At 37.1% G+C, this 27,826-nt stretch overlaps 1 protein-coding gene across 3 annotated transcripts; it reads left to right on the forward strand.

Annotated features, from left to right (window-relative positions):
* Positions 1 to 278: 278 nt before the first annotated feature.
* Positions 279 to 7,665, forward strand: LOC130948558 (uncharacterized). 3 transcript variants are annotated; one of them, XM_057877324.1, is made up of 9 exons: positions 279 to 619; positions 1,306 to 2,117; positions 2,658 to 4,581; positions 4,824 to 5,046; positions 5,229 to 5,273; positions 5,609 to 5,782; positions 6,028 to 6,216; positions 6,305 to 6,418; positions 7,115 to 7,665. In XM_057877324.1, exons 2-9 carry the CDS (start codon positions 1,364 to 1,366, stop codon positions 7,421 to 7,423), a joined length of 3,732 nt encoding a protein of 1,243 aa, XP_057733307.1. In that variant the 5' UTR covers positions 279 to 619; positions 1,306 to 1,363; the 3' UTR covers positions 7,424 to 7,665. The 3 variants fall into 3 exon arrangements, with proteins under 3 accessions (XP_057733307.1, XP_057733305.1, XP_057733306.1); XM_057877322.1 differs by having other exon boundaries at positions 284 to 619; positions 5,201 to 5,407; positions 7,115 to 7,662; XM_057877323.1 differs by lacking the exon at positions 279 to 619 and adding an exon at positions 875 to 1,142 and having other exon boundaries at positions 5,201 to 5,407; positions 7,115 to 7,662.
* Positions 7,666 to 27,826: the final 20,161 nt, after the last annotated feature.

Consider the following 27,826-nt stretch of genomic DNA (forward strand, 5'->3'; position numbering starts at 1 on the left):
AATTGATTGATAGTACACAATTTTTTAATTAAAATATTTATCATATTAACAAATAACAACAAACATCATATTTATTATTAAAGTTGGATTAATGTCTATTAATATACTTTTATCTACCGGAGTCAGTTTTAAAACTCGATGACAGCTATTCCATCTAACCCAATATCTTAAAATATCAAATGAAAACAAAATGATGATATCCATGTCCGGTGTTACATTTGTTGTGTTCCGGTAGTTGATTTAGTTCTCAAGTGTGACCGTGAATGAGAATGAGAGAGAAACAGAATCATCCAAAGTGTTGGGCCCACTCAGTACCCAGCAGTTGGCGCTCTCCTTTCTTTTTTCAACAACAACGTCCTTCGCTGCGGATGACACGCTTTTCTCATTCCCATCTCACTCTTCCTTCTTTCTTCCCCTTTTCTTACTTCTCCTTTTTCCCTTAACCCTCTCACTTTTCTTCCTTTTCATCCAACATAACACATTCTTCTCAATCATTCCATAAAAACCTAGATTCTTCGTTTCTTTTTCCGGATGGGTACCAGTACCGTCCTTTGTCAATCTCAATTCTGCTCCCATTTTTGGATCCTCCTTCCCTTTCGTTGATCTCATTCCAAAGCTGGTATCTTTCACTCGTCATCAATTCTGGGTCTTGATTGAATTTGATCGGATTTTAGATTAATTAACTCGTTTGGTTGATTGTCCGTTGTCACTTAACATTATTTTATTGTTATTCGTTTCTTCTAACTGTTGTTTTCATTTGATCACTTTGGATGTTCTATTAGCTGACTTAAGCTTGGTCGAGCTCCAAGTGTTTGTTTCAATGCCATTTTTATTGGTGTGTCTCCATTTGCAAGTATTTAGCTGAATCTAGAATTAGGGATTGTGTGTAGCTCTATCTGAGGTTCCTTCTTTCTTACCTCATTTCACTCGGTAGCTTTTGTCTCTTCCACTAAAATATCATATATTTTTCTATGCAATCCATGCATATGTTCTATTCTGATCTTTCATTCTTTGATTAAAAAAAGAAAAAGAAGAGGAATCAGTCCAGCTTTGTCTTTCTGTAATTTCCCTTATTGAAAGCAAAAAGAAAACACATTTTTGGATTGCCTTGACAACTTGTTTTGCTTTGGTCACTAAGCTTGGTATTTATGTGTTGCTTTCTTTTTCTCCCTCTAATATTTATAGGTTCTTTAACTTGTTAAAAATATTGCCATGTGTATATTTAGTTCTTTTGTTGTATTAATCAGTTCAAGCATATTTAGAATGTTCTGATCCCCATTGTACTTCAATTTTGTTGTGTTTTAGGTTCCATCATTGAGGGTAAACCAGCAATAGCATAATCACAAAGAATAGCACTGTGAAGATGGTTCTAGGAATTAAATCAAGGAGCAGAAAGAGTGGGCCAACACTAGTTAAGTACATAATCCATATTCAGGAGATTAAGCCATGGCCCCCTTCATCATCGCCTGTTTCACCATCACTGAAATCTGCTAAATCTGTAGAGCTCCAATGGGATCATGATGGCCAAAGTTCTGGGTCTCTGTTGGCCAGTTGCGGCAATGGGAAAATTGAATTCAATCAATCTCTCACAATTTCAGTACTTCTGTCCAATAAAGGCAAATTCCGTGAAGGTTTTCAGAAGAACTTGTTAGAGTTCAACTTGTATGACAAGACAGTAAAAAGTCAGCTCATTGGATCAGCTACGATAAACCTTGCAGAGTTTGGAATTATTAAGGAAACAAAAGATATAAGCACTGTGTTGAGCACTAAGAGGAGTTTCAGGAGCTCGGCACAAACGACTCTTTATGTTGCTATTCAGCCAATTGACACAGAGAGTTCCAGCTCATCGCCAAACAGCAGCTTGTCAAAAGAATTTTCAGTAGACAGGGAAGATAGCGAATCCGTCTCAGTATCACGGTCTGAAATTGTATCGGCAGCGCATTCTGTTGATGATGATGATGATGAACTTGAAATAGCGTCTTTCACCGATGATGATGATGATGATGATGATGATGATGATGATGATGATGATGATGATGCAATTCCTGCAAATAAATTGCAAAACATCAGATCCGATTCACAGAATACTGGGAGTGTCTCCCCTCTAAGTGAAAATGGTAAAACTTTTTTTTTTTAATTTTCTATTTCACCATATCATTGCTAAGGGATGCTTTATACATTTGAAAGCAATTGATCAAATTCTTGCTCTCAAACTGTTGAGCTGGATTCACTCAATTAAGTACCGGTTGTTTTCCTATATTTTTGGTATGCATTCATGAATCAATGTTGTACATCAGTGTGCTTCTTGTGTTTAGTTGTGTACCACGGCAATTCATTTAATTGATCTTACTAAGTTATTATATTTAGAAAATGTGAGAGTACACTGTTTGTTAATCATTTACCTGTTTGTAATTTTCAATTTTGCTTCAGCATAAAATACTCAAGAATCTGAACACTAAATGTGCTGACTTGTAATCCTTTTAAAATACCAAGCATGTATCTTGTGAAGGAACAAGACAGAGCTATATAAATGCATATGTATTGTAAATTATGCATTTTGAATTGATTTTTTGGTCACTTGATGAATAACATTCTATCCAAAAGTACAATAATTTAATTTTATCATGTTAATAACTCTTGTCGCCATTTGATTTCAGACAGCATCAAAGCTATCAAGGTTGGAACAAAAGGATCCAATGGAAAATCTGTTCTCTCCTTAGGAAGCACCACTTCTAGCTCACTTAAAAGCACAAAGGGTGAAGCATCCACACAGTTCAATGGCAGCAAATCACCCCCTTCACCTACAGTTGATCCTTCGGATATGGGAATTCGAAACGCAAAAGATGAAGCATCCACACAGTCCAATGGCATCAAATCACCCTCTTTATCTGCAATTCGACCCTCGAATATGGGAACTCGAAATGCAGAAGGTGAAGCATCCACACAATTCAATGGAATCAATTCACCCTCTTCTCCTGCAGTTTGGCCCTCAGATATGGCAATTCGAAACCAAAAAGGTGAAGCAGCATCCACAGAGTTCAATGGCATCAAATCACCCCCTTCACCTGTAGCTCTGTCCTCAGATATGGGAATTCGAAATACAAAAGGTGAAGCATCCACAGAGTTCAATGGCATCACATCACCCTCTTCACCTGCGGCTTTTCACTCAAACATGGGAATTCGAAACACCGAGGGTGAAGCATTGACAGAGTACAGTTGCAATAAATCTCCTTCTTCATCCATAGTTCTGCCGTCAGATATGGGAAATGCTACAAGTGGCAGGCATTCTTCATCTAAAATTTACAAGGAAAACATGGAGGCTACTGATGAATGTTCTGAAATTTCAGAAAGCATTCAACGATCACATCGGCGAAATTTCAGTAAGGGTGAAATTTTTGAAAGCATATCTTCAGCTTCATACAACTCACCAAGTAGGCAACCCATCTTTGGAAGATCTCCCCAATCTCAAGTTGCTCGAGAGGGTAGGTTTACTAAGCAAAACGTGAAGGTTACCAATGAAAGTTCTGAGATTCCAGAAAGCACTCAACAATCACATCGGCGAAATTTCACTGACAGTGATATTCTTGAAAGCAAGTCCTCTGCTTCATACAATTCATCAAGTAGGAAACCCTTCTTTGGAAGATCTTCCCAATCTCAATTTGCACGAGAGGATAGGTTTGGTAAGGAAAATGCAAAGGTTACCAATGAAAGTTCTGAAACTCCAGAAAGCATTCAACAATCACATCGGCGAAATTTCACTGACGGTGATATTCTTGAAAGTGTATCTTCCGCTTCATACAATTCATCAAGTAGGCAATCCATCTTTGGAAGATCTTCCCAATCTCAAGTTGCTCGAGAGGATAGGCTTTCTAAGAAGCATAGTGGAAGTGAACATGGGTATAATGAATATGATCAGGAGAATGCAAATAGTGTTTTTGACACTGACGATTTGAAGGAAAAAGAGGAAATGGAAGAGATAAAAGAACAGGAACAGTTTACCATGAGGAATGAAGTTGTTGATAATTTTTGTGAAGATGATTTTACTAGGAAATCAGAATTGAATAACAGTGTACCTTCACCCAAAATGATATCACATGAAAATCCAACGCATAATCTGCTTAATGATAATGCAGAGGATGCAAGTACTGCAAGGTTTGATTTACAATCTGTTGAGAACAGGAGTGAGACCCTAGATCAAGCAGAGGAAATTAATGATGTTGATGTCGGTGGCACGTGTCATGAAAACGTTAATCGGACTGAAGAGTTTATTGATGATACGACTGAATCAGAAAGCATTAATCGGACTGAAGAGTTTATTGATGATAAGATTGAATCAAAAGCTAAAGTTAAAATGCTTCTACAAGAGCTGACAGAGGCCGCTGCTCTTGAAGTTTCACTGTATTCAGTCATTGCTGAACATGGTAGCTCGTCAAACAAGGTTCACACACCTGCTCGGCGCCTATCTAGATTCTATTCCCATGCTTGTAAGGTTGGCACCCCTGCTAATAAAGCTAGTGTAGCCCAAAGTGCTGTCTCGGGATTTGTATTGGTTTCTAAAGCATGTGGAAATGATGTTCCAAGGTATATTTCATAACTGAAGAAGTGATATAGAAGTGCATGGTAATTTAACTGAAGAAGATCTTGTATTTATGGTAGCCATATGATCAATTTATTCAGCAGCTGTCTAATGAGATAAGGCTAGGTGGTTGTATTATTGAAACTTTGGTGATTTGACATCAATTTCAAAAGACATCTGATTCCACCTTGTTAAATGCATGCACTTGTATTGATTCATAGTTTAACAATTTCTTAACTTTGAATAGGTTGGCATTCTGGCTCTCAAACATGATATTGCTGAGAGCACTTGTGAGCAAAGAGCTTGACAATGCACCCAGCAATGGAATTGATGCTCGTCCTCGTGAGAATGAAAAAGAAAATATAGAGAATCATTTTCCTAGCTGGGAGGAGCCAGAAACGTTTTTAGTTGCATTGGAAAAAGTTGAAGCTTGGATATTCTCTCGAATAGTCGAGTCTGTGTGGTGGCAGGTTGAATTTCAAATCTGTCATTGTCTCCTTTTTCTTCTGATAAGTTTGGCTTCTGTCACCGTGTAGAAGACATTATAACATATAAATAAAATTCCCTTTGTCATTTTACTGATACTTTTTTTTTTCCTTATATTTTTTTGTGGTTATTCCCTAGACTCTGACTCCGTATATGCAATCAGCAGCTGCTAAGAGCTCTGGCTCAAGGAAAACTAGTGGGAAGAGAAAAGGTATATGTGATGACGAACAAGGAAGCTTTTCCATTGATTTATGGAAAAGAGCTTTCAACGATGCTTGTGAAAGGCTTTGCCCTCTTCGAGCTGGAGGGCATGAGTGTGGTTGCTTGCCTTTGATAGCTAGCTTGGTACAGTTTAGCATTGAAATTTCTTGATGCAATATTGCATTGCTGTATTCTATACTTTTATTCTGCTTTTATGCCTGTGTTGGGTATGTCTATAGGCATATATAGTTATATGTAGCATAGATTAGGTGCGTTTTCTTGTTTTCTCTCAATGAATACTCTGTTCCTACCTATACAATTAAAATAGGATATTTATGATTGTAGGTGATGGAGCAGTTGATAAACAGACTTGATGTGGCGATGTTCAACGCCATTCTACGTGACTCCACAGAAGACATGCCAACAGATCCTATTTCTGACCCCATTAGTGATTCTAAAGTTCTTCCTATTCCATCTGGAAAATCAGGCTTTGGGGCTGGTGCTCAACTAAAGAATGCTGTGAGTTCTAAATTCCTTATTTTATTTCCCTTTTATAATAGCAATTGAGTAATAGGAGATGGAAACTCACCTAGGGTCCATTGTTGATTTCATCATATGAAAATAAAACCATTAGAGGTTTCCTCAGCAAAGTGAATTAAATGGAAGTTAGTGTTTTAAAGATCCGAAACGGCAATGGCACTGGTTAATAGATTTGTAGTGTTTGTGCTCTTGGTTAGGCTTACAATTTTGTTGTCCATAATCAGATCGGTACTTGGTCAATATGGCTTTCGGATTTATTTGGCGTTGATGATAGCGACGATCTTGACGATGGCAATGAAAGTGATGTTCCAAAACTTGAATCATCCTACAAGCCTTTCAGTCTTCTTAATGCATTAAGTGATCTGATGATGCTCCCTTTTGAAAAGCTCACAGATGCGGCTATGAGAAAAGAGGTTAGACCAAACTACTTGCTTCTTTTTTTTTTTTGTTTAGTTCCGAAACTAACACTGAATATTTTTATTTTGCATGTAAAACCTGTAGGTATGCCCTAGATTTGGCATAGCATTGATAAGGAGGGTTGTCAACAATTTCGTCCCCGATGAGTTTTGTCCAGGGCCTGTCCCAGATGCTGTTATTCAGGCATTGAATGATGAGGTTGGTGAGTTTTAGCATGCTTGTGCTTCCCTAGATTATAAGAAGTAACAATGGTGGTAGTCACTGGATCATTGCTATGTGCCTATGTCTAACATTATGTCTGTCTATTTACTGTTTAGCCCTTTTCCTTTTAACATTGGAAAAAATAAATCTGAACAGGCTTTTACTCTTAGATGCTCAAATCAGTGTCAGATACTTTGAACTTTTGCGCTCTATGCTTAATAAATTTAATAGAGATTAAAGACTAAACTTGATTGTATATCATTACTCTTCAATTATGTAAGTTTCAACTTGATACAAGTTAAAATGGATGAAAAATGTTTCTAAGATACTAACATTTACATAACTGAAATTCATGTATATTTTGACGGCTATGCTATGTGTATACCAAAATCAGCCACCATAGTCAGCCACCAGTATAAAATACATATTGAGATACAAATACACATTGAAATAAATTAAACCACACATGTATTTATACACAAATACATTGATGGCTGATGTTAGTGGCTGATTTTGGTATACGAATAGCATTTTTTATATTTTGAACATGACTCACCGGATATCGATTTCAGTAATGTCTGTGAACTTAGTTCTTGATGCAACAAGAAAATCTAATGGTGCATCATAGTGTTGTCCTTAAATCATATATAGCATATCTAACTCTCTTTTTGTGGGGGATTTTGTTGGTTTTAGAATATTGAAGATGATGAAGGGTCCATCACAAGCTTCCCATGCAATGCTGGTTCCACATCATACACACCGCCTCCATCTTCTTCGGTTGCGGCCATGTTACAAGATGTGGGAAGACAAAGTTCACTAAGATGTGTTTCATTTGCTCCTATAAAGCTATATAACAGTGATGATGAACTTGAAAAATTGGATTCTCCCCTTTCTGCACTTGGACTTGGCATTGATGACTCATCAGTTGCAGCAATAAAGGGTGGTCGTAAGGTTCTTAGATATCAGCTCTTGAGACAAGTATGGAAGAATAGTCAATCATAACTTTTTTTTCCTAATGATTGTTTTACTTGCCTCTTGTGTATATTTTTTATGTACAATTTAGCCATAATGTTTATTAAGTAATTGATATCTGTATATTTATGCTTTTCAAAAAAGAAAAAAATAACGAATCTGTATATCTATGCAGTTTTTAGAGTATCATTTTTTTTCCCCAATCTCGGCCTTGGAGATATTGTATTTTCCGTTCTATTAAAATATGCAAGTACACAGAATTTATAAGAGCTTGGCAATCTTTCATGAAGAATCTGGGAAAGTTGTGTTCAATGTGCAAGTATCGTTAGGCGCGCGTCTATGAATAAACCGTGTTCTTTCAAAAATTTTAAAAAATTATTAATAAAGAAGATTGTCATAAACAATCAAATTCTTGTTCAAAAAATTTTTATTTTTATTATATTTTTTATACAAAAAAAGGAAGGAAGGGAGGAGAAAGAAGATGGAAAAGCAAAACAACAGACCTCTATAACTTCATCAAGTATATCTGGGGGTTCGAATTTCTACACACACAACCTGCTCTAATACCCTGAATCTTGTGACGTCCTGTGGTTAAGAGGAAAGAAAAATAACATACAATTAAAGGACTACTTAGAGACTAGCGTATTGAACTCAGAGTATGTAGAACTCGTTCTGCTTTCTTACCATGCTTTCCATAATCATAGTCAAGCGACTATATCCACATACATCAACCTACCAAGTAAAGAAATAAGAACAAAATTAAATAACATTGTAAAGAAATATGCTGAACCATGGCGGTGCGACGACTTCAGAGAGGGAGACGGCAACACGACGGGTGCTGAATCATGGAGGAAGCAATGACGATTGAGGGCTTGCGAGAGAGAGTGAGCGTCGACAGAGGATTTGTGATAGAGAGTAGGACTGACAATAGGTGGAGTAGGGTAGGTCCACGAGTTGAAAATTTTATTAAAATTCTACCCTACTCTATCCGCATCCTACCCGCATCCTAAAGTTTTAAACCCTATCATACCCGTAAAAATATCAAATTTTTTCAAAACAAATATGAAATTCAATCGAGATAATACTCAATTTGGTCCCTGAACTTACACGCGAGTCTCAATTTAGTCCCTGAGGTTTCAATTGCCTCTATTTAGTCCCCGGAGTTTATAAACGTGCCTCATATTAGTCCCTGACAACATTTTTAGTATAAAAACGTTAATAGAGCGCTGTTGTAGACTATCACATGTCACGTTAAAACTTGTAAAATGATACAATTTTGGTTTTGACATTTAAGTAGCTCAAAAACAGCATCGTATTACTTATTTTGTTAGGTAAAATTTTAATAAACACCATTTAGGATGTTGTTTTTGGGTTATTTGAGTGCCAAAACGAAATCGACATTATTTTACAAAGTTTAGCGTGGCATCCGGCTGTCACAACAGTGTTCCGTTAACATTTGTACGTTGAAAATTGTTTCAAGGACTAACATGAGTTATGTTCACAAAGTTTGGGGACTAAATAGAGGCAATTAAAATTTCAGGGACTAAATTGAGTCTCGCGTGTAAGTTCAGGGACCAAATTGAGTATTATCTCAATTCAATCATTCCAAATTTCATACATATCAATAAAATAAAAAATAAAAAATTAATGCTTTAAATTATTAAATTAGTTAACTAATTTTATAGTTGCTCACCTATTGCAAGTCATTATGAGAGAGGTTGTGGGTTCAACTCTCAGTTCCTTTGCTATATACCTAATTTTTATAAAATATGTGTTACATATGGGATGCGAGTAGGGTAGGATAGGGTACACTCTAAACCCGTACTCTACCCTACTCGCAGGCATATCCGGATCGATCTCTACCCTATTCGCAGCGGATTGGATAGTCTATCCTACCCAAACGAGTTGGTCCGGATTGAATACCCGCGAATAAAATATATATTACCAGTCCTAGTAAAGAGAGAAAAATTACTATGAATTAATACATTTAGTCTAGTCGAGGTGACTAAATACTAATTACTAATATGTAGCTTTTAATACACATTTAAGTATACATATAAATACTAGATTTGATTAAGTCCAAACAAAATTATATGCAAACATAAGAGCTACAAATCAAAGCTCAAACATGTTTTATATGAGTCTTTTAGTCAACTTGAATTTTTCATTACTTTCAATCTATGAAGCACGGACACTTCGCGCTAAGTTGCTGTGTCTATGTATCGGATACATTTTGGATACGGTACTCATTGATACTCATTCGACACGCGTATCTGCTGTGTCCAAATCGTGTCTTAATAAAAAATAAAAAATTTTTCTCCGGACACATTTGGACACACTTAAATACCATCACGTATCAGCGTGTCCAGTTTTATTCTTAAAATAAATTTAGATATAGTATATATTATTATTTATTATAACAAAAAATATTTTAAATACTTGATATAATTAAAATAAAACATTAAAAATAATTAAAAAATTAATTTATATTTTAATATCAGTAAAATATCAAAATATAATTACGATTTATCTAAAAGATGCTTTATATTTTATATGTATGCGTGTTCCCGTGTCTTATAAGATTTTAAAATTTGCGTGTCAGCATGTCCCGTATCGTGTCGTACCCCATATCCGTGTCAGTGTCCGTGCATCATAGATTCCAATACATACTTAGTCAACTTGATTTGATTTAATATAACATACTTTAAAAATAATTATTTCTTATCAAAACTTATCAAATAAAATAATTAAAACTTATCAAAACGCATCCATTGATAAACATTAAACATAATCCAAGGAGACTTTTTAGGTGTTCAACGGCATAACATAACTAAATCTATTCAAGAAAACCAATTTGGTAAAAATATTACATAATTCACAACAACAATAAGGAAAGCAGCAAGATACACTGTAAATCTTATATATTTATATATACTCAATCCCATCTAACCAATAATTAAACAAATTAGATGTTATATGTTAATATTGTAAAATTTTATAAATTAATAAATAAATAATTAATAAATTAATTATGAATTAAAGATATTAGAAAATTAAAATTTTTAATTTGGAAGAGTAAAAATATTTATAATAAGGATTAAAACACTAATTTAAAGATTTTAGCCTAAAATTGGACTAATAAATTAAATCAGTTAGATCGACTCATATTGGACCCAAGGCCCACCTATATAATCACCCATAAGCCTTTTTCAGCCACTCAAACCCCTCCCTTGTGTGTTACACCCTGAATTTGGGGGAGAAGGACCTTGAATACTATTCACTCCAATCTTCTTTCACCCATAACTTTTAATTCGGAGTTTCGATCGTTGTACCGTTTGCGATTACGCGTTCTTCTCATTAAGCTCTTCAATTCTAACCATCAAAATGGTAAGGATCTTTAATTTTTGGGCCCATTTCTCTCTCTCTTTTTCACATTTTTGGTTTGGATATTGAGGGATTTTGATGATTCTGGTGGTTTAAGTGCAATCTAACATGGGATAATTGTTGAATTTTATCCCAATTATCAGTGGATAAGGTAAGAAAATTCTAACCATTGTGAATTGTTGGATTAGTGAAAATCTAGTATTAACTATGATGCAATTATATGAAATTAAATGGAATACATGAGAATTTGGAGTTAAATTGGTGGATTGGAGTACCTGGAACATAGCTTTGGTGGCTAAGAAACTTATTAGAGTTTTTTGGGAGTCTTGGAAGCTTAAAGGTTGATGTTTTGAGTTTTGGAAGAAATCGGTTAAGGTATGGTTTTAGTTTCTTTTAGTTAATATATAATGTTGTGTGAACCTTAGGTTAGTTGCCTTAGGATAGGTTTGAATGATGTGAATTGGTTGATAATATATGGTATTTGTGCACGAATCCCCACACTTCGTAAAATTGTACCAGCAAGTACATTGGGTCGTCCAAGTAATACATGAGCGAGTCAGGGTCGATCCTACGAGGATTGTGGCTTGAAGCAAGCTATGGTTACCTTGCAGATTTTAGTCAGGCGAATCAAGACATTATTGGTTTGACTGTTTGATAGAATAAAAGGAATAAAGAAAAGGGTATAAAGTACTTTGTGAATTTAAATGGAATCAGTAATAGGAAGATGGTTAAGGATTGGAGTTACTTTGTCTTTCTGAATTAACTCTGATATTATCATCTCCTTTGCTTGTGAATAATTTCTACTATGGCAGGCTGTATGTGATCAACGCTGTATGAACAGAGTCATTAATCTCCTCTGCTTCAAATCAAACACTGTATGACCGCGGTCATTCAATCTGAATGAGGGTGAAGCTCTAGCAGTTCATTCTCTTTGGTGATCCTACTCAAAATGCCACAGATAAGATCGAATCTTCCGGTCAGAGGATGCTGCTCCTTTGGGTTCTAGCCTCTACCACAAAGACCCTAATCTCCCCATAAATTAGCTGAACTGGTGTCTCGAGAAGTCCCCAACGAAGTCATGGATTAGCCGTCTGAGAGATGTATAATCAAGCTAGCGGTTCGATGCTTTCCAGTCATGTATTCACACGAACCGAAATAGACACGGGTGGTTGTCAGGCACGCGGTCTTAGTATGATGAACGGAACTGATTGTCACAGATCATCCCATTCACCATGTTGAAGAACGAGTATACATCTTAGAAATAAATCAAACACGGACTGAAGGAAAACAGTAATACTTTTATTAATTCATGGGACTCAGCAGGGATCCTCCCTTCAACCTAGGAGGTTTAGAAACTCATACTGATAAAAAATACAATGGTAAACGAATATGGGGTGTGTCCCCCTTGATGGAGAATGTAAAAGTTCTTTAAATACAAAACTAATAACTAAGGATTACATAAGAAAGGGTAAAATAGTCTTTTAGTGCTAAAATCCACTTTTGGGGCCCACTTGGTGGGTGTTTTGGCTGAGCTTGATTGAGATCCACGTGCTAGGAGGCCTCTAGGGCGTTGAACGTTGGCTAGGGGGTCCTTGATGCAGAATTTATAACCCACAAACTAACCGGCAAGTGCACCGGGTCGTACCAAGTAATACCTCAGGTGAGTGAGGGTCGATCCCACGAGGATTGATGGACTAAGCAACAATGGTTGATTAATTTACTTAGTTAGACAAGCAGAAAATAGTGTTTGAGAGTTTAAAAACATAAATCAGTAATTTCAGAATATCAGAAAGCAAACATTAAACAACTTGTGAATAATATACGGAGAAACAGTTAAGGCTTCAGAGTTATCTATTATTCGCATTGACTTTTCTTACTAACTATTTTAATCATGCAAGATTTAATTCATGGCAAAGTATATGTGACTAAACCTTAATTCCTTAGACCTTTTTAGTCTACTCTAAAATTCATCAACCGCCAATTCCTTGGTCACTTAATTCCAATTAGAGGGTGAAGTTCAATTCTAGTTTATACGCCACAAAAATCCTAATTACCCAAATATAAGAGGATTATATGTCACGTATCCCGTTAAGTCCAGATAATTAAAAATTTAGCAGAATATGTTTTCAAGCTATTGTTCCAGTAAAGAGATTTTCCAAGTTATACAAGAACTCAATTAGAACCAAGGTCATACTTCTGTTCCACCCGGATTCATAAAATAAAGAACAAAAATAATTCTTGAATTATAAATCAGTACATGAATTAAAATAGAAAAGTAATATTATCAATCTATACAATAGACAGAGCTCCTAACCTTAACAGTGGAGGTTTAGTTGCTCATGATTCAGAGAGAAAACTAGGATTCGTAAAAACTGTAAATTGCGGCATGAGGTCGAAGAGTAGAGAGAGGCCCGAAGGGCTGATTCTTTTTCCTTTTATATCTAATCCTAATTAATGTAAATTATAATTTCTAAAACTAAATAATATCTTTTCCTATTTTAAAATAAAATTAAAATTAAATCAAAATTAATTAAACTTCATGCGCATCTTTGTATGAGTGCATGGGGACCATTGGGCTTATTAAGGTCCACGCTGAACTTGAAAATTCTCAAGTTTAGCGTGGATGAGGCAGTATATCTCCTTTGGTGCGTTCCTTGAGTCCACGCTGAACTTGGGAATTCTCAAGTTCAGCGTGGAGTGATGTGTGATTCTTCCTTTGTGCGTTGGACTCCACGCTGAACTTGAAAATTCCCAAGTTCAGCGTGGAGGAGGCCGAAATGGATTTCCTTGGAGGTGTTTATGTTGGCGCTGAACTTGAATAATTTCAAGTTCAATGTGGAGTGGACAACATCCATTCTTCACTCTCTTCATTCTCTAGCCTTGGCTTAAATCCCGTGAAATTCATCGAAAATACTACATGAAATAAATAGAATTACACACAACTCAAAGTAGCATTCATAGTGGTTAAAATAAATTAAATCTTGATTAAACTTAGCAATTCAGGTGCAAATTCACTAGGAAAAGATAGAGAAGATACTCACGCATCACAACACCAAACTTGAATTGTTGCTTGTCCTCAAGCGACCAAAATTAGTACATGATCAAGATGTGAATTTGCATGAAAAGCTAGAGTTCAGTTATGCTCATGTCTCTTCTTAAAGTGGGGTTTATCTGTTGTAATTCTAAACAGTTTTGGCATCTCACTCTCCTTTGACTCAAAGAACTGTCACTGTCATTCGGAATTAGAATCTGGATTATATTATGAATTCTCTGATCTTTATTCTTCCTTTTAATCCTTGAACACAACAATTTTCTTTTAATTCTTTTTTCATTGGTGCTTTGTACCTTGAGTCTAGCCGTGACTTTAAATGTTTTGTCTCAAGCTTCACTTGACAAAAAACACCACAAGCACTTGACTGGGGAACTCTCTTTAAGTTTTGATTTTTCTTTCAATTACTCTCAAACAGTGGTGCTCAAAGCCTTTGGCATACTCTGCTAAATGCATTTGATCTCGACTCTAAATGTTCTGTCTCAAGGATTACTTGACACAAGAACACCACAAGCATATGATTAGGGAAACAATTCTTTGAGCTTTTAATCATGTATGGCCTCCTTAGTCATTGATGCTCAGAGCCTTGGACCTTGCTTTTATTTTTCTTTTGCTATTTCTTTTGCTTCAACGATTAAACTTTTACTAATTTCAGAGAAGTCATAATAGTTCTCTAAATTCTTGTTCCTTATACATCAACATCCATTGATTCAAATTCGAATATGCACTGTTCATGTCATTCATTTAGAATCACAATTAATACCACCACATTTAAGTAAACAAGACTAATCTTAAGTATAAACTCAATCTCTCATGCATTATACCTTTTTTTTTCTTTTGATTAAGCTTAGTGAGCAATACATGAGACACCCTTTCAGAATAAAAATCAAATAACAAAATAAATAGTAAATTAAACTAGAACCTAGGAATTGAAATAACAACTGATCATGCAATAAAAAAATAAGTTGAAAACAAGAGTATAACATAGTAAGAACGGGAAGAAATATAGAATGAAAGGAACTCAACCACCTCAGTTATCCTAGTGGTCGTTTCATTCTTCAGGCTGTGCTCTTCCGTGAAGATGATTCGCCTCCCTTTGGTGCCATAAAAATAAACAGAAAAGCCATAAGCGAAGCGACAACACCAAACTTTAAAGTTTGTTTGTCCTCAAGCAAAGAAGAACTGAAAACAAGAAGGGACATAAAAAGACGTACGAAAGAGTACAAATAAATATTATTGTAAAAGAAGAATAGAATGTTAAAAAGATAAGAGATATTAAGATACTTAAAATATATGTAGATATATATATATAGTTTTTTTATATAGTGTGTTATTTTTTTATATTATATTATATATATATAGGTATTTATTTATTGATTCATTTATTTATATATATAAGGGGGAGGGGGGGGGGGGGAACGTGTGTCTATATATATATAAAGGGGGGGGGGGGGAGGGGTGGATATGGGAGGAAGGGGATTCTATATAGGAAAAGGGTTGGGGATTTGGTCAAAGGGGGTGGGAATTAATTACAGGGATTTGGGTATGAATGCATGAGATTGTCCTTTATTATAGATCAAGATAATTAAGCTGGCGCCGAACTTGAATAGTGGGAAGTTCGGCGTCGCAGATTCCGTAATGAGTAATCCCTCTCCACGCTGAATTTGGTGTAAACCAAGCACTAAGTTCGGCGTGGACCCAAGATCTTTTTTAGAACGAATTTTTTACGCTGAATTTGGATGGAGAGCAAGTTCAGCGTGGATGCTTGGTCTATTGGCTTACTTTTTACGTCATTTACCATGCTGAATTTGGAATTTTCCAAGTTCAACATGGGCCTTCCCGAAGCAAACTTCCTCTTTGTACGCATGTATCCACGTTGAACTTGGGATAGGCCAAGTTCAGCGTGGACTCTTGGCCATATTGCACGCTGTTTACGTTGTTTACCATGCTGAACTTGGGATTTTCCAAGTTTAGTGTGGACTTGGCAGAGGCAATCATCACTTTTGCACGCACATTCTACGTTGAACTTGGAGAATCCCAAGTTCAACGTGGACCTGGTAGAATCAACCTTCTCCAGAGTGGGCATAAATTTTATTAAGTGTCCGGTTCCTATTCTAAAATTTTTACATGATCAAAACACACGTAAAACAAAGGAAAAACAGTAAAAACTCAATAACAATCAAACAAATAATAAAACTACTATTACGGAAAATAGACTAAGGATACGAAATTATTGGGTTGCCTCCCGACAAGCGCTTCTTTACCGTCACTAACTTGACGGTCAGCTCCTCTAGGGAGGAGGATCATAGGGGCTCAACTCTTCACCCCTCACTGTGAATCTTCTCCCTATGTCTCCATAAAGTAGCTCAATATGTTCTAGAAAGAGGATTCTGTGTACTGTATAAGTGAACACTGGATTGCTAGTCAACACCACCTTCATTCTTGGGGAGAAGTCTTCAGTGGGAATCTTTTTGTTTCTCCATCCCCTGGGTACTTTCTTCCTTTTGATAACCTCCTCCTTGGTGGATGATGCATTCCCAACACAAAACTTAAATTTGATGTCAGGAGGAATTTTATTGATTGTCACCAAAGGGGGTTTGAGTTGTAGATTCTGTTGTGCATCATCAGGGGGTTCTTAAAGGTTTGGAGTAATAAGCTCAGTCTGCATGCACCACTTTTCTTCACCTGCTGAATGTATATCTTTGAAGACATGAAAGACCAGTTGCTCATTATGCACTTTAAGCAGTAATTCACCCACCTCCACATCAATTAGAGCTCTCTCAGTGGCTAGAAATGGTCTTCCTAGAATTATAGAGGCATTCTCATCATTTCTTGTGTCAAGAATCACAAAATCTGCAGGAGGAAGAACTTACCTACTTTGACCAAGATATTCTCCACTAACCCGTATGCAAGCTTTATAGATTTGTCTGCCATCTGTAATGCTATTCTTGTGGGTTGTGCCTCTTGAATTTGCACCTTCATCATCATAGACAAGGGCATTAAATTGATGCTTGCTCTCAGATCACATAACGCATTCTCAAAGGTTGTGCTCCTAATGGTGCATGAAATTTGAAAGCTCCCTGGATCTGGCATTTTCCTTGGTAACTTATTCTGAATGATGGCACTACATTCCTTAGTTAGGACCACTGTCTCGTCTCCCTTTAAAGGCTTCTTCTTTGACAACAACTTCTTTATGAATTTGAAATAGAGAAGCATTTGCTCCAAAACCTCAGCAAAAGGAATATTGATTTGCAAGAACTTTGAAAACTGCTTGTCCTTGCTTGCCTTTTGAAGTCTCTGAGGATATGGCATTTTAGGCTTGTACTCAAGAGCCTTTGGCAATGTAGGATACGTGTCAAGAGAGTTTGGGAATGGGTTGTCCGCATGCTTTGGAGGGACGTGCTCTACTTCTTCCTTCTTCTCCTCTGGAGCTTCTTTTTCAACTGGCTCCTTATTAACTTGTGCTTTCATATTTGCCACTTGTCCACTTATCAAGGTGATAGCCTTGCATTCCTCTCTTGGATTTGGAATTGTGTTACCAGGAAGGCTATTAGTGGTCCTCTGATCTATTTCATTAACTTTTGTGGCTAATTAACCCATCTGAATCTCCAAGTTTTTGATTGATGCTCTGGTTTCCTGTCTAAAACTTGCCAATATTGCTTCCAAGTTAGTGTTTTTTTGGGGCTGAGAAGTTGCTTGCTGAGATGACTAAAATTGGTGGTCATTAAAATTATTCTGTTAGAAACCGCCCTGATAATTATTGTTGAAATTTTGAGATCTCTGAGGTTGGTCTCTCCACCCAAAATTTGGGTGATTTCTCCACCCCTGATTGTAGGTCTTAGAGTATGGATCATTATTGGGGTTTCTAGGACCACTCCCCATGTAATTGACCTGTTCAGAAGAGGATTGAGCATAATCATAATTCTCATTTTGCATAAAATTACCTGTCATATTATAGGGAACCTCTTGAGGTGAATTTTGGGTCTTGATAGCTGAAGCTTGCATTCCACTCAACTGTTGAGTAATTAGATTTATTTTCTGAGATAAAAGCTTGTTCTGAGCAAGAAGAGCATCAACAGCTTTTACTTCCAAAACTCCTCTCTTCTGAGGAGCATAGTTCACAGGATTCCTTTTAGATGAGTATAAATATTAGTTGCTAGCAACCAACTCAATAAGCTCAATAGTCTCCTCAAGTGTCTTCTTCATGTGCAATGAACTACCTGTAGAATTATCCAAACACATCTTGGACATTTCACTCAAGCCTTCATAAAAGATATCCAACTGAGTCCATTTAGAGAACATGTCTGGAGGGCATTGCATAGTCAGTAGCTTGTATCTCTCCGAAGCTTCAAAAAGAGTCTTCTCATCCTTCTGTCTAAAGGTCTGAACCTCCACCCTAAGCTTAGTTAGCTTCTTTGGGGGGAAAAATTTAGTGAGAAACCCAGTAACAACCTTATCCCAAGTATCTAAACTCTCCTTGGTTGAGAATCTAGCCACAACTTTGCTCTGTCCTTCAAGGCAAATGAAAAGAGCATGAGTTTGTACACCTCAAGATTCACCCCATTAGTCTTCACAGTATCACAAATCTGCAGAAAATTAGAGATAAACTGATTGGGATCTTCCTGAGGGAGTCCATGATATTGACAGTTTTGTTGCACCAAAGTGACTAGCTGTAGCTTCAGTTCAAAGTTGTTTGTAGCTATAGAAGGTACCACAATGCTTTTTCTATAAAGATCTGCAGTAGGAGCAGTGTATGAGTCAAGCACTCTTCTAGATTGTTCATTCCCAATTGGATTTGCCATATTTGCATTAACAGCATTATTATGATCCATAGTGGACTCTGTAGCCTTGTAAAGTCTTGCTTGTTGCAAACGCCGCCTGAAAGTCCTTTCAGGTTCAGGATCAAAGTCTAAAAGAGGTTCCTTGTTCCTATTCCTGCTAATAAATAGACTCAATACAAGAAAAGAGAGAACTCTCTACGTCAGAATGCAAAATATCCCAGTGAGGTAACCTGTGTAAAATAATAAAATAAAAATACTAATTAAAACAAATAAAATTCGAAATTACTAGTAAAATTAGGACAAAAATTTTCGAAATTATGGAGCTAAATAAATAAGAAAACTTAAAATAAAAATTACTAGGAAATACCAAACTTAATTTCAGAAATTAAGGATAAATAAACATATGATGCAAATTATATATTTTTTATTTTTTATTTTTTGGAAATTAAAGACAGAAATAAAATAAAACTAATAAAATATAGAAAGATGAAAATTAAGGGAAAGAAATAGAATGAGGGTAAAAGAAAATAAAAATAAAAAAGGAGAATAAAAAAATGGAATAAACTAACCGGCAAGTGCACCGGGTCGTACCAAGTAATACTTCATGTGGGTGAGGGTCGATCCCACGAGGATTGATGGACTAAACAACAATGGTTGATTAATTTACTTAGTTAGACAAGTAGAAAATGGTGTTTGAGAGTTCAAAAAAATTAATCAGTAATTTCAGAATATCAGAAAGCAAACAGTAAACAAGTTGTGAATAGTATATGGAGAAACAGTTAAGGCTTCAAAGTTATCTATTTTCTGGATTGACTTTTCTTACTAACTATTTTAATCATGTAAGATTTAATTCAGGGCAAACTATATGGTAGCATTTGTTTTGAAGTACTGGGACAGAGACTGAGAGATTGAGACTCAGTATCATATTTGTTGGCTCAGAGACTGATACTAAAATTTCTGTCTCTGTCCCCAAAATTTCAGTATTTCAGTACCTCCAAAAAGTAGGGACACAGGGGACTACAATTTTTAGAGACGGATACTGAAACTTTAATAACATTTTATACCTAAAATACCCTCATTTCAATTAATTAATTCAAATTTTACCCTTTGTACAAATTAAATTAGAGCTTCATTCTTGTTTCAATTTCTGTCTCCCACTTTGCACCAAACAGAATACTGAAATTTATTTCAGTTTCTGTCTCTAAGTCTCCGTCTCTCAGTATTAGTCTTTCAGTCTCCATCTCTCTACCAAACGCTACCTATGTGACTAAACCCTAATTCCTTAGACCTTTTTAGTCTCTTCTAAAATTCATCAACTGCCAATTCCTTGGTCACTTAATTCCAATTAGAGGGTGAAGTTCAATTTTAGTTTGTATGCCACAGATATCTTAATTACCCAAATATAAGAGGATTACATGTCACGTATCCCATTAAGTCCAAATAATTAGAAATTTAAGAGAATATATTTTCAAGCTGTTGTTCAAGTAAAGAGCTTTTCCAAGTTATACAAGAACTCAGTTAGAACCAAGGTCATACTTCCGTTCCACTCGGATTCATAAAATAAAGAACGAAAACAATTCTTGAATTATAAACCAGTACATGAATTAAAATAGAAAAGTAATAGTATCAATCCATACAATAGACATAGCTCCTAACCTTAACAGTGGAGGTTTAGTTACTCATGGTTCAGAGAGAAAATTAGGATTCGTAAAAATTGTAAATTGCAGAATGAGGTCAAAGAGAAGAGAGAGGCCCGAAGGGCTGATTATTTTCCCTTTTATATCTAATCCTAATTAATGTAAATTATAATTTCTAAAACTAAAGAATAACTTTTCCTATTTTAAAATAAAATTAAAATTAAATCAAAATTAATTAAACTTCATGCGCAGCTTTGTATGAGTGCATGGGAACCATTGGGCTTATTAAGGTCCACGCTGAACTTGAAAATTCTCAAGTTCAGCGTGGATGAGGCAGTATATCTCCTTTGGTGCTTTCCTTAAGTCCACGCTGAACTTGGGAATTCTCAATTTCAGCATGGAGTTATGTGTGATTCATCCTTTGTGCGTTGGACTCCACGCTGAACTTGAAAATTTCCAAGTTCAGCGTGGATGAGGCCGAATTGGATTTCCTTGGAGGTGTTTATGCTGGCGCTAAACTTGAATAATTTCAAGTTCAGCATGGAGTGGACAGCATCCATTCTTCACTCTCTCCATTCTCTAGCCTTGGCTTAAACTCCGTGAAATTCATCCAAAATACTACCTGAAATAAACAGAATTGTACACAACTCAAAGTAGCATTCATAGTGGCTAAAATATATTAAATCTTAATTAAACTTAGCAATTCAGGTGAAAATTCACTAGGAAAAGATAGGGAAGATGCTCACGCATCAGTCCTCTTTGGGTGTTTGGACGCTGGTCTCTTCTCCTTAGGCGCTGGACGCCTGGAAAGGGGCAGGAATTTGGCGTTGTACGCCAGTTTTGGGTTTTCTAATCTTAAGCAAAGTATGAACTATTATACATTGCTGGAAAGCTCTGAAAGTCATCTTTTTATAGCTGGTGCACGAATTTGTAATCCGCACAACTAACCAGCAAGTGCACTGGGTCGTCCAAGTAATACCTTACGTGAGTAAGGGTCGATCCCACGGAGACTATTGGTTTGAAGCAAGCTATATTTATTTTATAATTCTTAGTCAGGAGGCAAATAGAATTAAAAGTGAAATTACTAGATTTGATTATAAAAATAAAAGAGAATAACAGTGTTACTTGTTGTGCAGTAATGAGAAATATGTTGGAGTTTTGGAGATGCTTTGTCCTTTGAACTTCAACTCTTCCTTGAATTCCTTCAACACACGAAAAGTCCCTTCCATGGCAAGCTCTATGTAGGGTGTCACCGTTGTCAATGGCTACCTCCCATCCTCTCAGTGAAAACGTTCCTATGCTCTGTCACAGCACGGCTAATCATCTGTCGGTTCTCAATCGGGTTGGAATAGAATCCATTGATTCTTTTGCGTCTGTCACTAACGCCCAGCCTTCAGGAGTTTGAAGCTCGTCACAGTCATTCAATCCCAGAATCCTACTCGGAATACCACAGACAAGGTTTAGACTTTCCGGATTCTCATGAATGCCGCCATCAATCCGGCTTATACCACGAAGATTCTGCGTAATGAATCTAAGAGATACTCATTCAGTCTGATGTAGAACGGAGGTGGTTGTCAGGCACACGTTCATGGTTTGGGGAAGGGGATGAGTGTCACGGATCATCACCTTCTCCATAATTAAGCGCGAATGAACATCTTAGATAAGAACAAGCGTGTTTGAATGGAAAATAAAGGAATTGTATTAATTCATCGAGACGCTGCAGAGCTCCTCACCCCAACAATGGAGTTTAGAGACTCATGCCGTCAAAAAGTATATAATTCAGATCTGAAAATGTCATGAGGTACAGAATAATTCTCTAAAAGTTGTTTAAATAGTAAACTAGTAACCTAGGTTTACAGAATGTGAGTAAACTAAGATAATTGGTGCAGAAATCCACTTCTGGGGCCCACTTGGTGTGTGCTGGGGCTGAGACTAAAGCTATCCACGAGTAGAGGCTTTTCTTGGAGTTGAACTCCAAGTTATGACGTGTTTTGGGCGTTCAACTCCGGATCATGACGTTTTTCTGGCGTTTAACTCCAGACAGCAGCATGTACTTGGCGTTCAACGCCAAGTTACGTCGTCTATCTTCGCGCAAAGTATGGACTATTATATATTGCTGGAAAGCCCTGGATGTCTACTTTCCAACGCCATTGAGAGCGCGCCAATTGGACTTCTGTAGCTCCAGAAAATCCATTTCGAGTGCAGGGAGGTCAGGATCCAACAGCATCAGCAGTCCTTTTTCAGCCTAAGTCAGATTTCTGCTCAGCTTCCTCAATTTCAGCCAGAAAATACCTGAAATCACAGAAAAATACACACACTCATAGTAAAGTCCAGAAATATGATTTTTGCTTAAAAACTAATAAAATTCTATTAAAAACTAATAAAAACATACTAAAATTTACATGAAATTACCCCCAAAAAGCGTATAAAATATCCGCTCATCACAACACCAAACTTAAACTGTTACTTGTCCTCAAGCAACTAGATAAATAAAATAGGTTTTAACAGAAATTAAGAAGTAATAATATTTTAGAGTTTTAAATGAAGCTCAGATTCTTATTGGATGAGCGGGACTTGTAGCTTTTTGTTTCTGAATAGTTTTGGCATCTCCCTTTATCCCTTGAATTTCAGAATGGTTGGCATCCATAAGAACTCAGAATTCAGATAGTATTATTGATTCTCCTAGTGTAGTATGTTGATTCTTGAACACAGTTATTTTATGAGTCTTGGCCGTGGCCCTAAGCACTTTGTTTTCCAGTATTACCACCAGATACAAAAATGCCACAGACACATAATTGGGTGAACCTTTTCAGATTGTGACTCAGCTTTGCTAGAGTCCCCAATTAGAGGTGTCCAGAGTTCTTAAGCATACTCTTTTGCTTTGGATCACGACTTTAACCACTCAGTCTCAAGCTCTTCACTTGGACCTGCATGCCACAAGCACATGGTTAGGGACAGCTTGATTTAGCCGCTTAGGCCTGGATTTATTTCCTTGGGCCCTCCTATCCATTAATGCTCAAAGCCTTGGATCCTTTTCACCCTTGCCTTTTGGTTTTAAGGGCTGTTTGGCTTTTATTCCTTTTGATCCAAATATTTTTTTTTTCGCAAGAAATTTTTTTTTCACTGCTTGTTCTTGCTTCAAGAATCAATTTCATGATTTTTCAGATCATCAATAACATTTCTCTTGTTCATCATTCTTTCAGGAGCCAACAATTTTAACATTCATAAAATTCAATATAAAAAATATGCACTGTTCAAGCATTCATTCAGAAGACAAAAAGTATTGCCACCACATATAAATAATTAGAATTTTCCTTATTAAGAACTCGAAAAAATTAAATTGCCTCTTTATTCTACAAATCTACTATTTTATTCATGTTTGATGATGATGAGAAAAATAAGTTATAACTTAATTGGAAATAAAGCCAAAATAGATATGCTAATTACTACTACTCCTATATAACTTCTAAGGTAAAATCCTATAATAATACTATCACAGAGTTAAAGCTAGAATTAGAACTTAACAACCTGTATTTTGGGAAGTGGATGTTCCTCTAGTCTGTGGGGTGCCTTCAAGAATTAATTTCTGACGCTTCAGCTCCCTTAAGTTCACATCCTTGCTCTTCCTGTTCTCTTAGGTGCCATGATCTTAATGAGTTTTAACTCAGTGATCATGGCAAATCACACCAAACTTAGAGGTTTGCTTGTCCTCAAGCAAAAGAAAGAAAGGAGAGGAGTAGAAGGAGAGGCAGTTTCGAAAAAAGATAAGATGAGTTGAAAAAGATATGAGAAGAAATTAAAAATATTTGAAAAAGAATTGGATTGGAAAAAGATTTGTGTTTATGAATTAAGATACATTTGATATTTTTGAAAAAGGGATTTTAGAAATTAGGGTTCTTAGAAAACTAATTTGATTTTGAAGAATGACATTTTGAAACATGTTTATGCAAGAAATCATGAATTGAAACATAAAAATTTAGAAAAATTGTAAAGAAAAACGAATTTTACCTCCTCCCCACCATCCTGGCGTTAAACGCCCAAACGATGCATGTTTTGGGCGTTTAACGCCCAAATGCTGCTTCTCCTGGGCGTTCAACGCCCAGCTGATGCTTCTTTCTGGCGTTGAACACCAGGAAGTCCTTTGTCACTGGGCGTTTTTCTGAACGCCCAGGATGCTAACACTCTGGCGTTAAACGCCCAGAAGGTGCTTCTTTCTGGCGTTCAACGCCCAGAAGATGCTCCTTTCTGGCGTTTAACGCCCAGATGGCTACCCTTACTGGCGTTGAACGCCCAGTGGGTGCTTCTTTTGGGCGTTCAACGCCCAAAATCTTTCTTACTGGCTTTTTCACGCCAGTGAGCTTCCAAATTTCCCTGTAACTCTGTAAATTCAATCAATTGCTATTTTTACCCTTTGAAGATACTTGGACACATACCTGTAAAAAAAGAAAATTTATTTAATTAGTAAATAAACTTTGTAAATGGCTGGGTTGCCTCCCAGCAAGCGCTTCTTTATTGTCTTTAGCTGGACTACCACTGAGTTCTAATCATGTCTCAGTTTCGAGCATTCTTGCTCGAAGTTACTTTCAAGATAATGTTTAATTCTCTGTCCATTAACAATGAACTTTTTGTTGGATTCATTATCCTGAAGCTCTACGTATCCATATGGTGATACGCTTGTAATCACATATGGACCTCTCCACCGGGATTTTAATTTCCCGGGGAATATTTTGAGCCTGGAATTAAATAGCAGAACTTTCTGCCCTGGCTCAAAGACTCTGGATGACAATTTCTTATCATGCCATCTTTTTGCTTTCTCTTTGTAAATTTTTGCATTCTCAAAAGCATTGAGTCTAAATTCCTCTAGCTCATTTAACTGAAGCAATCGTTTTTCTCCAGCTAGTTTGGCATCAAGGTTTAGGAATCTGGTTGCCCAATAGGCCTTGTGTTCCAGTTCCACTGGCAAGTGACATGCCTTTCCATACACAAGCTGGTATGGAGAGGTCCCTATAGGGGTCTTGAATGCTATTCTGTATGCCCACAGGGCATCATCCAAGCTTCTTGCCCAATCCCTTCTACGGTTAATTACAGTCCGTTCCAGGATTCTTTTGAGTTCTCTATTTGAGACTTCAGCTTGCCCATTAGTTTGTGGGTGATATGGAGTAGCTACCCTGTGGCTAACTCCATAACACACCAGAGCAGAGTAAAGCTGTTTATTGCAGAAATGAGTGCCCCCATCACTGATTAACACTCTAGGGATACCAAATCTGCTGAAGATGTGTTTCTGGAGGAATTTTAATACTGTTTTAGTGTCATTGGTGGGTGTTGCAATAGCCTCCACCCATTTGGATACATAATCCACCGCCACCAGAATATAAGTGTTTGAGTATGATGGTGGGAAGGGTCCCATGAAGTCAATGCCCCATACATCAAACAACTCAATCTCCAAGATCCCTTGCTGAGGTATGGCGTAACTGTGAGGTAGATTGCCAGATCTTTGGCAACTGTCACAATTAAGTACATACACTCGGGAGTCTTTATAGAGAGTAGGCCAGTAGAAGCCACTTTGGAGGACTCTTGTGGCTGTTCGCTCACTTCCAAAATGTCCTCCATACTGTGATCCATGGCAGTGCCATAGGATCTTCTGTGCTTCTTCCTTAGGCACACATCTACGGATTACTCCGTCTGCACATCTCTTAAAGAGATACGGCTCATCCCAAAGATAATACTTTGCATCCGTGATCAGCTTCTTTATTTGCTGTCTACTGTACTCTTTGGGTATAAATCTCACTGCCTTGTAGTTTGCAATGTCTGCAAACCATGGCATTTCCTGGATGGCAAAGAGTTGCTCATCCGGAAAGGTTTCAGAGATCTCAATGAGAGGGAGGGACGCCCCTTCCACTGGTTCTATTCGGGACAGGTGATCTGCTACTTGATTCTCTGTTCCTTTTCTGTCTCTTATTTCTATATCAAACTCCTGCAGAAGCAGCACCCATCTTATAAGTCTGGGTTTTGAATCCTGCTTTGTGAGTAGATATTTAAGAGCCGCATGATCTGTATATACAATCACTTTTGATCCTACTAAATAGGATCTGAATTTATCAATGGCGTAAACCACTGCAAGTAGCTCTTTTTCTGTGGTTGTGTAATTCTTCTGTGCGTCATTTAAAACACGGCTGGCATAGTAAATGACGTGCAGAAGCTTGTCATGCCTTTGTCCCAACACTGCACCAATAGCATGGTCACTGGCATCACACATTAATTCAAATGGTAACGTCCAGTCTGGTGCAGAGATGATTGGTGCTGTAACCAATTTAGCTTTCAGAGTCTCAAATGCTTGCAGACACTCTTTATCAAAGATAAATGGCGTGTCAGCAGCTAGCAGGTTGCTCAGAGGTTTGGCAATTTTTGAAAAATCCTTTATAAACCTCCTGTAGAATCCTGCATGCCCCAGAAAGCTTCTGATTGCCTTAACATTGGTGGGTGGTGGTAATTTTTCAATTACTTCAACTTTAGCTTGATCCACCTCTATTCCCTTGTTCGAGATTTTGTGCCCAAGGACAATTCCTTCAGTCACCATAAAGTGACACTTTTCCCAGTTTAAAACCAGGTTGGTCTCTTGGCATCTCTTTAGAACAAGTGCTAAATGGTTAAGGCAGGAGTTGAATGAGTCTCCAAACACTGAAAAGTCATCCATAAAGACTTCCAGAAATTTTTCCACCATATCAGAGAAAATTGAGAGCATGCACCTCTGAAAGGTTGCAGGTGCATTGCATAGCCCAAATGGCATCCTTCTGTATGCAAATACTCCAGATGGGCATGTGAATGCCGTTTTCTCTTGATCGTGGGGATCTACTGCAATTTGATTATAACCTGAATATCCATCCAGGAAGCAGTAGTATTCATGACCTGCTAGTCTTTCTAGTATCTGGTCTATGAATGGTAAAGGAAAATGATCCTTTCTGGTAGCTGTATTGAGCCTTCTGTAGTCAATACACATGCGCCACCCAGTAACTGTTCTTGTAGGAACCAGTTCATTTTTTTCATTATGAACCACTGTCATGCCACCTTTCTTAGGGACGACTTGGACAGGGCTCACCCAGGGGCTGTCAGAAATAGGATAAATAATCCCAGCCTCTAGTAATTTAGTGACCTCTTTCTGCACTACTTCCTTCATGGCTGGGTTCAGCCGCCTTTGTGGTTGAACCACTGGCTTGGCGTCACCCTCCAGTAAGATCTTGTGCATGCATCTAGCTGGGCTAATGCCCTTAAGATCACTGATGGACCACCCAAGAGCTGTCTTGTGTGTCCTTAGCACTTGAATTAGTGCTTCCTCTTCCTGTGGCTCTAAGGTAGAGCTTATGATTACAGGAAAGGTATCACCTTCTCCCAAGAATGCATATTTTAGGGAAGGTGGTAATGGTTTGAGCTCGGGTTTAGGAGGTTTCTCCTCTTCCTGAGGGATTTTCAGAGGTTCTACTATTTTCTCTGACTCCTCCAGATCAGGCTGGACGTCTTTAAAGATGTCTTCTAGCTCTGATTCGGGACTCTCAGCCATATTGACCTCTCTTACCAGAGAGTCAAT

This window comes from Arachis stenosperma, chromosome 9 (assembly GCF_014773155.1).
Source record: "Arachis stenosperma cultivar V10309 chromosome 9, arast.V10309.gnm1.PFL2, whole genome shotgun sequence".
Classification (NCBI taxonomy): domain Eukaryota; kingdom Viridiplantae; phylum Streptophyta; class Magnoliopsida; order Fabales; family Fabaceae; genus Arachis; species Arachis stenosperma.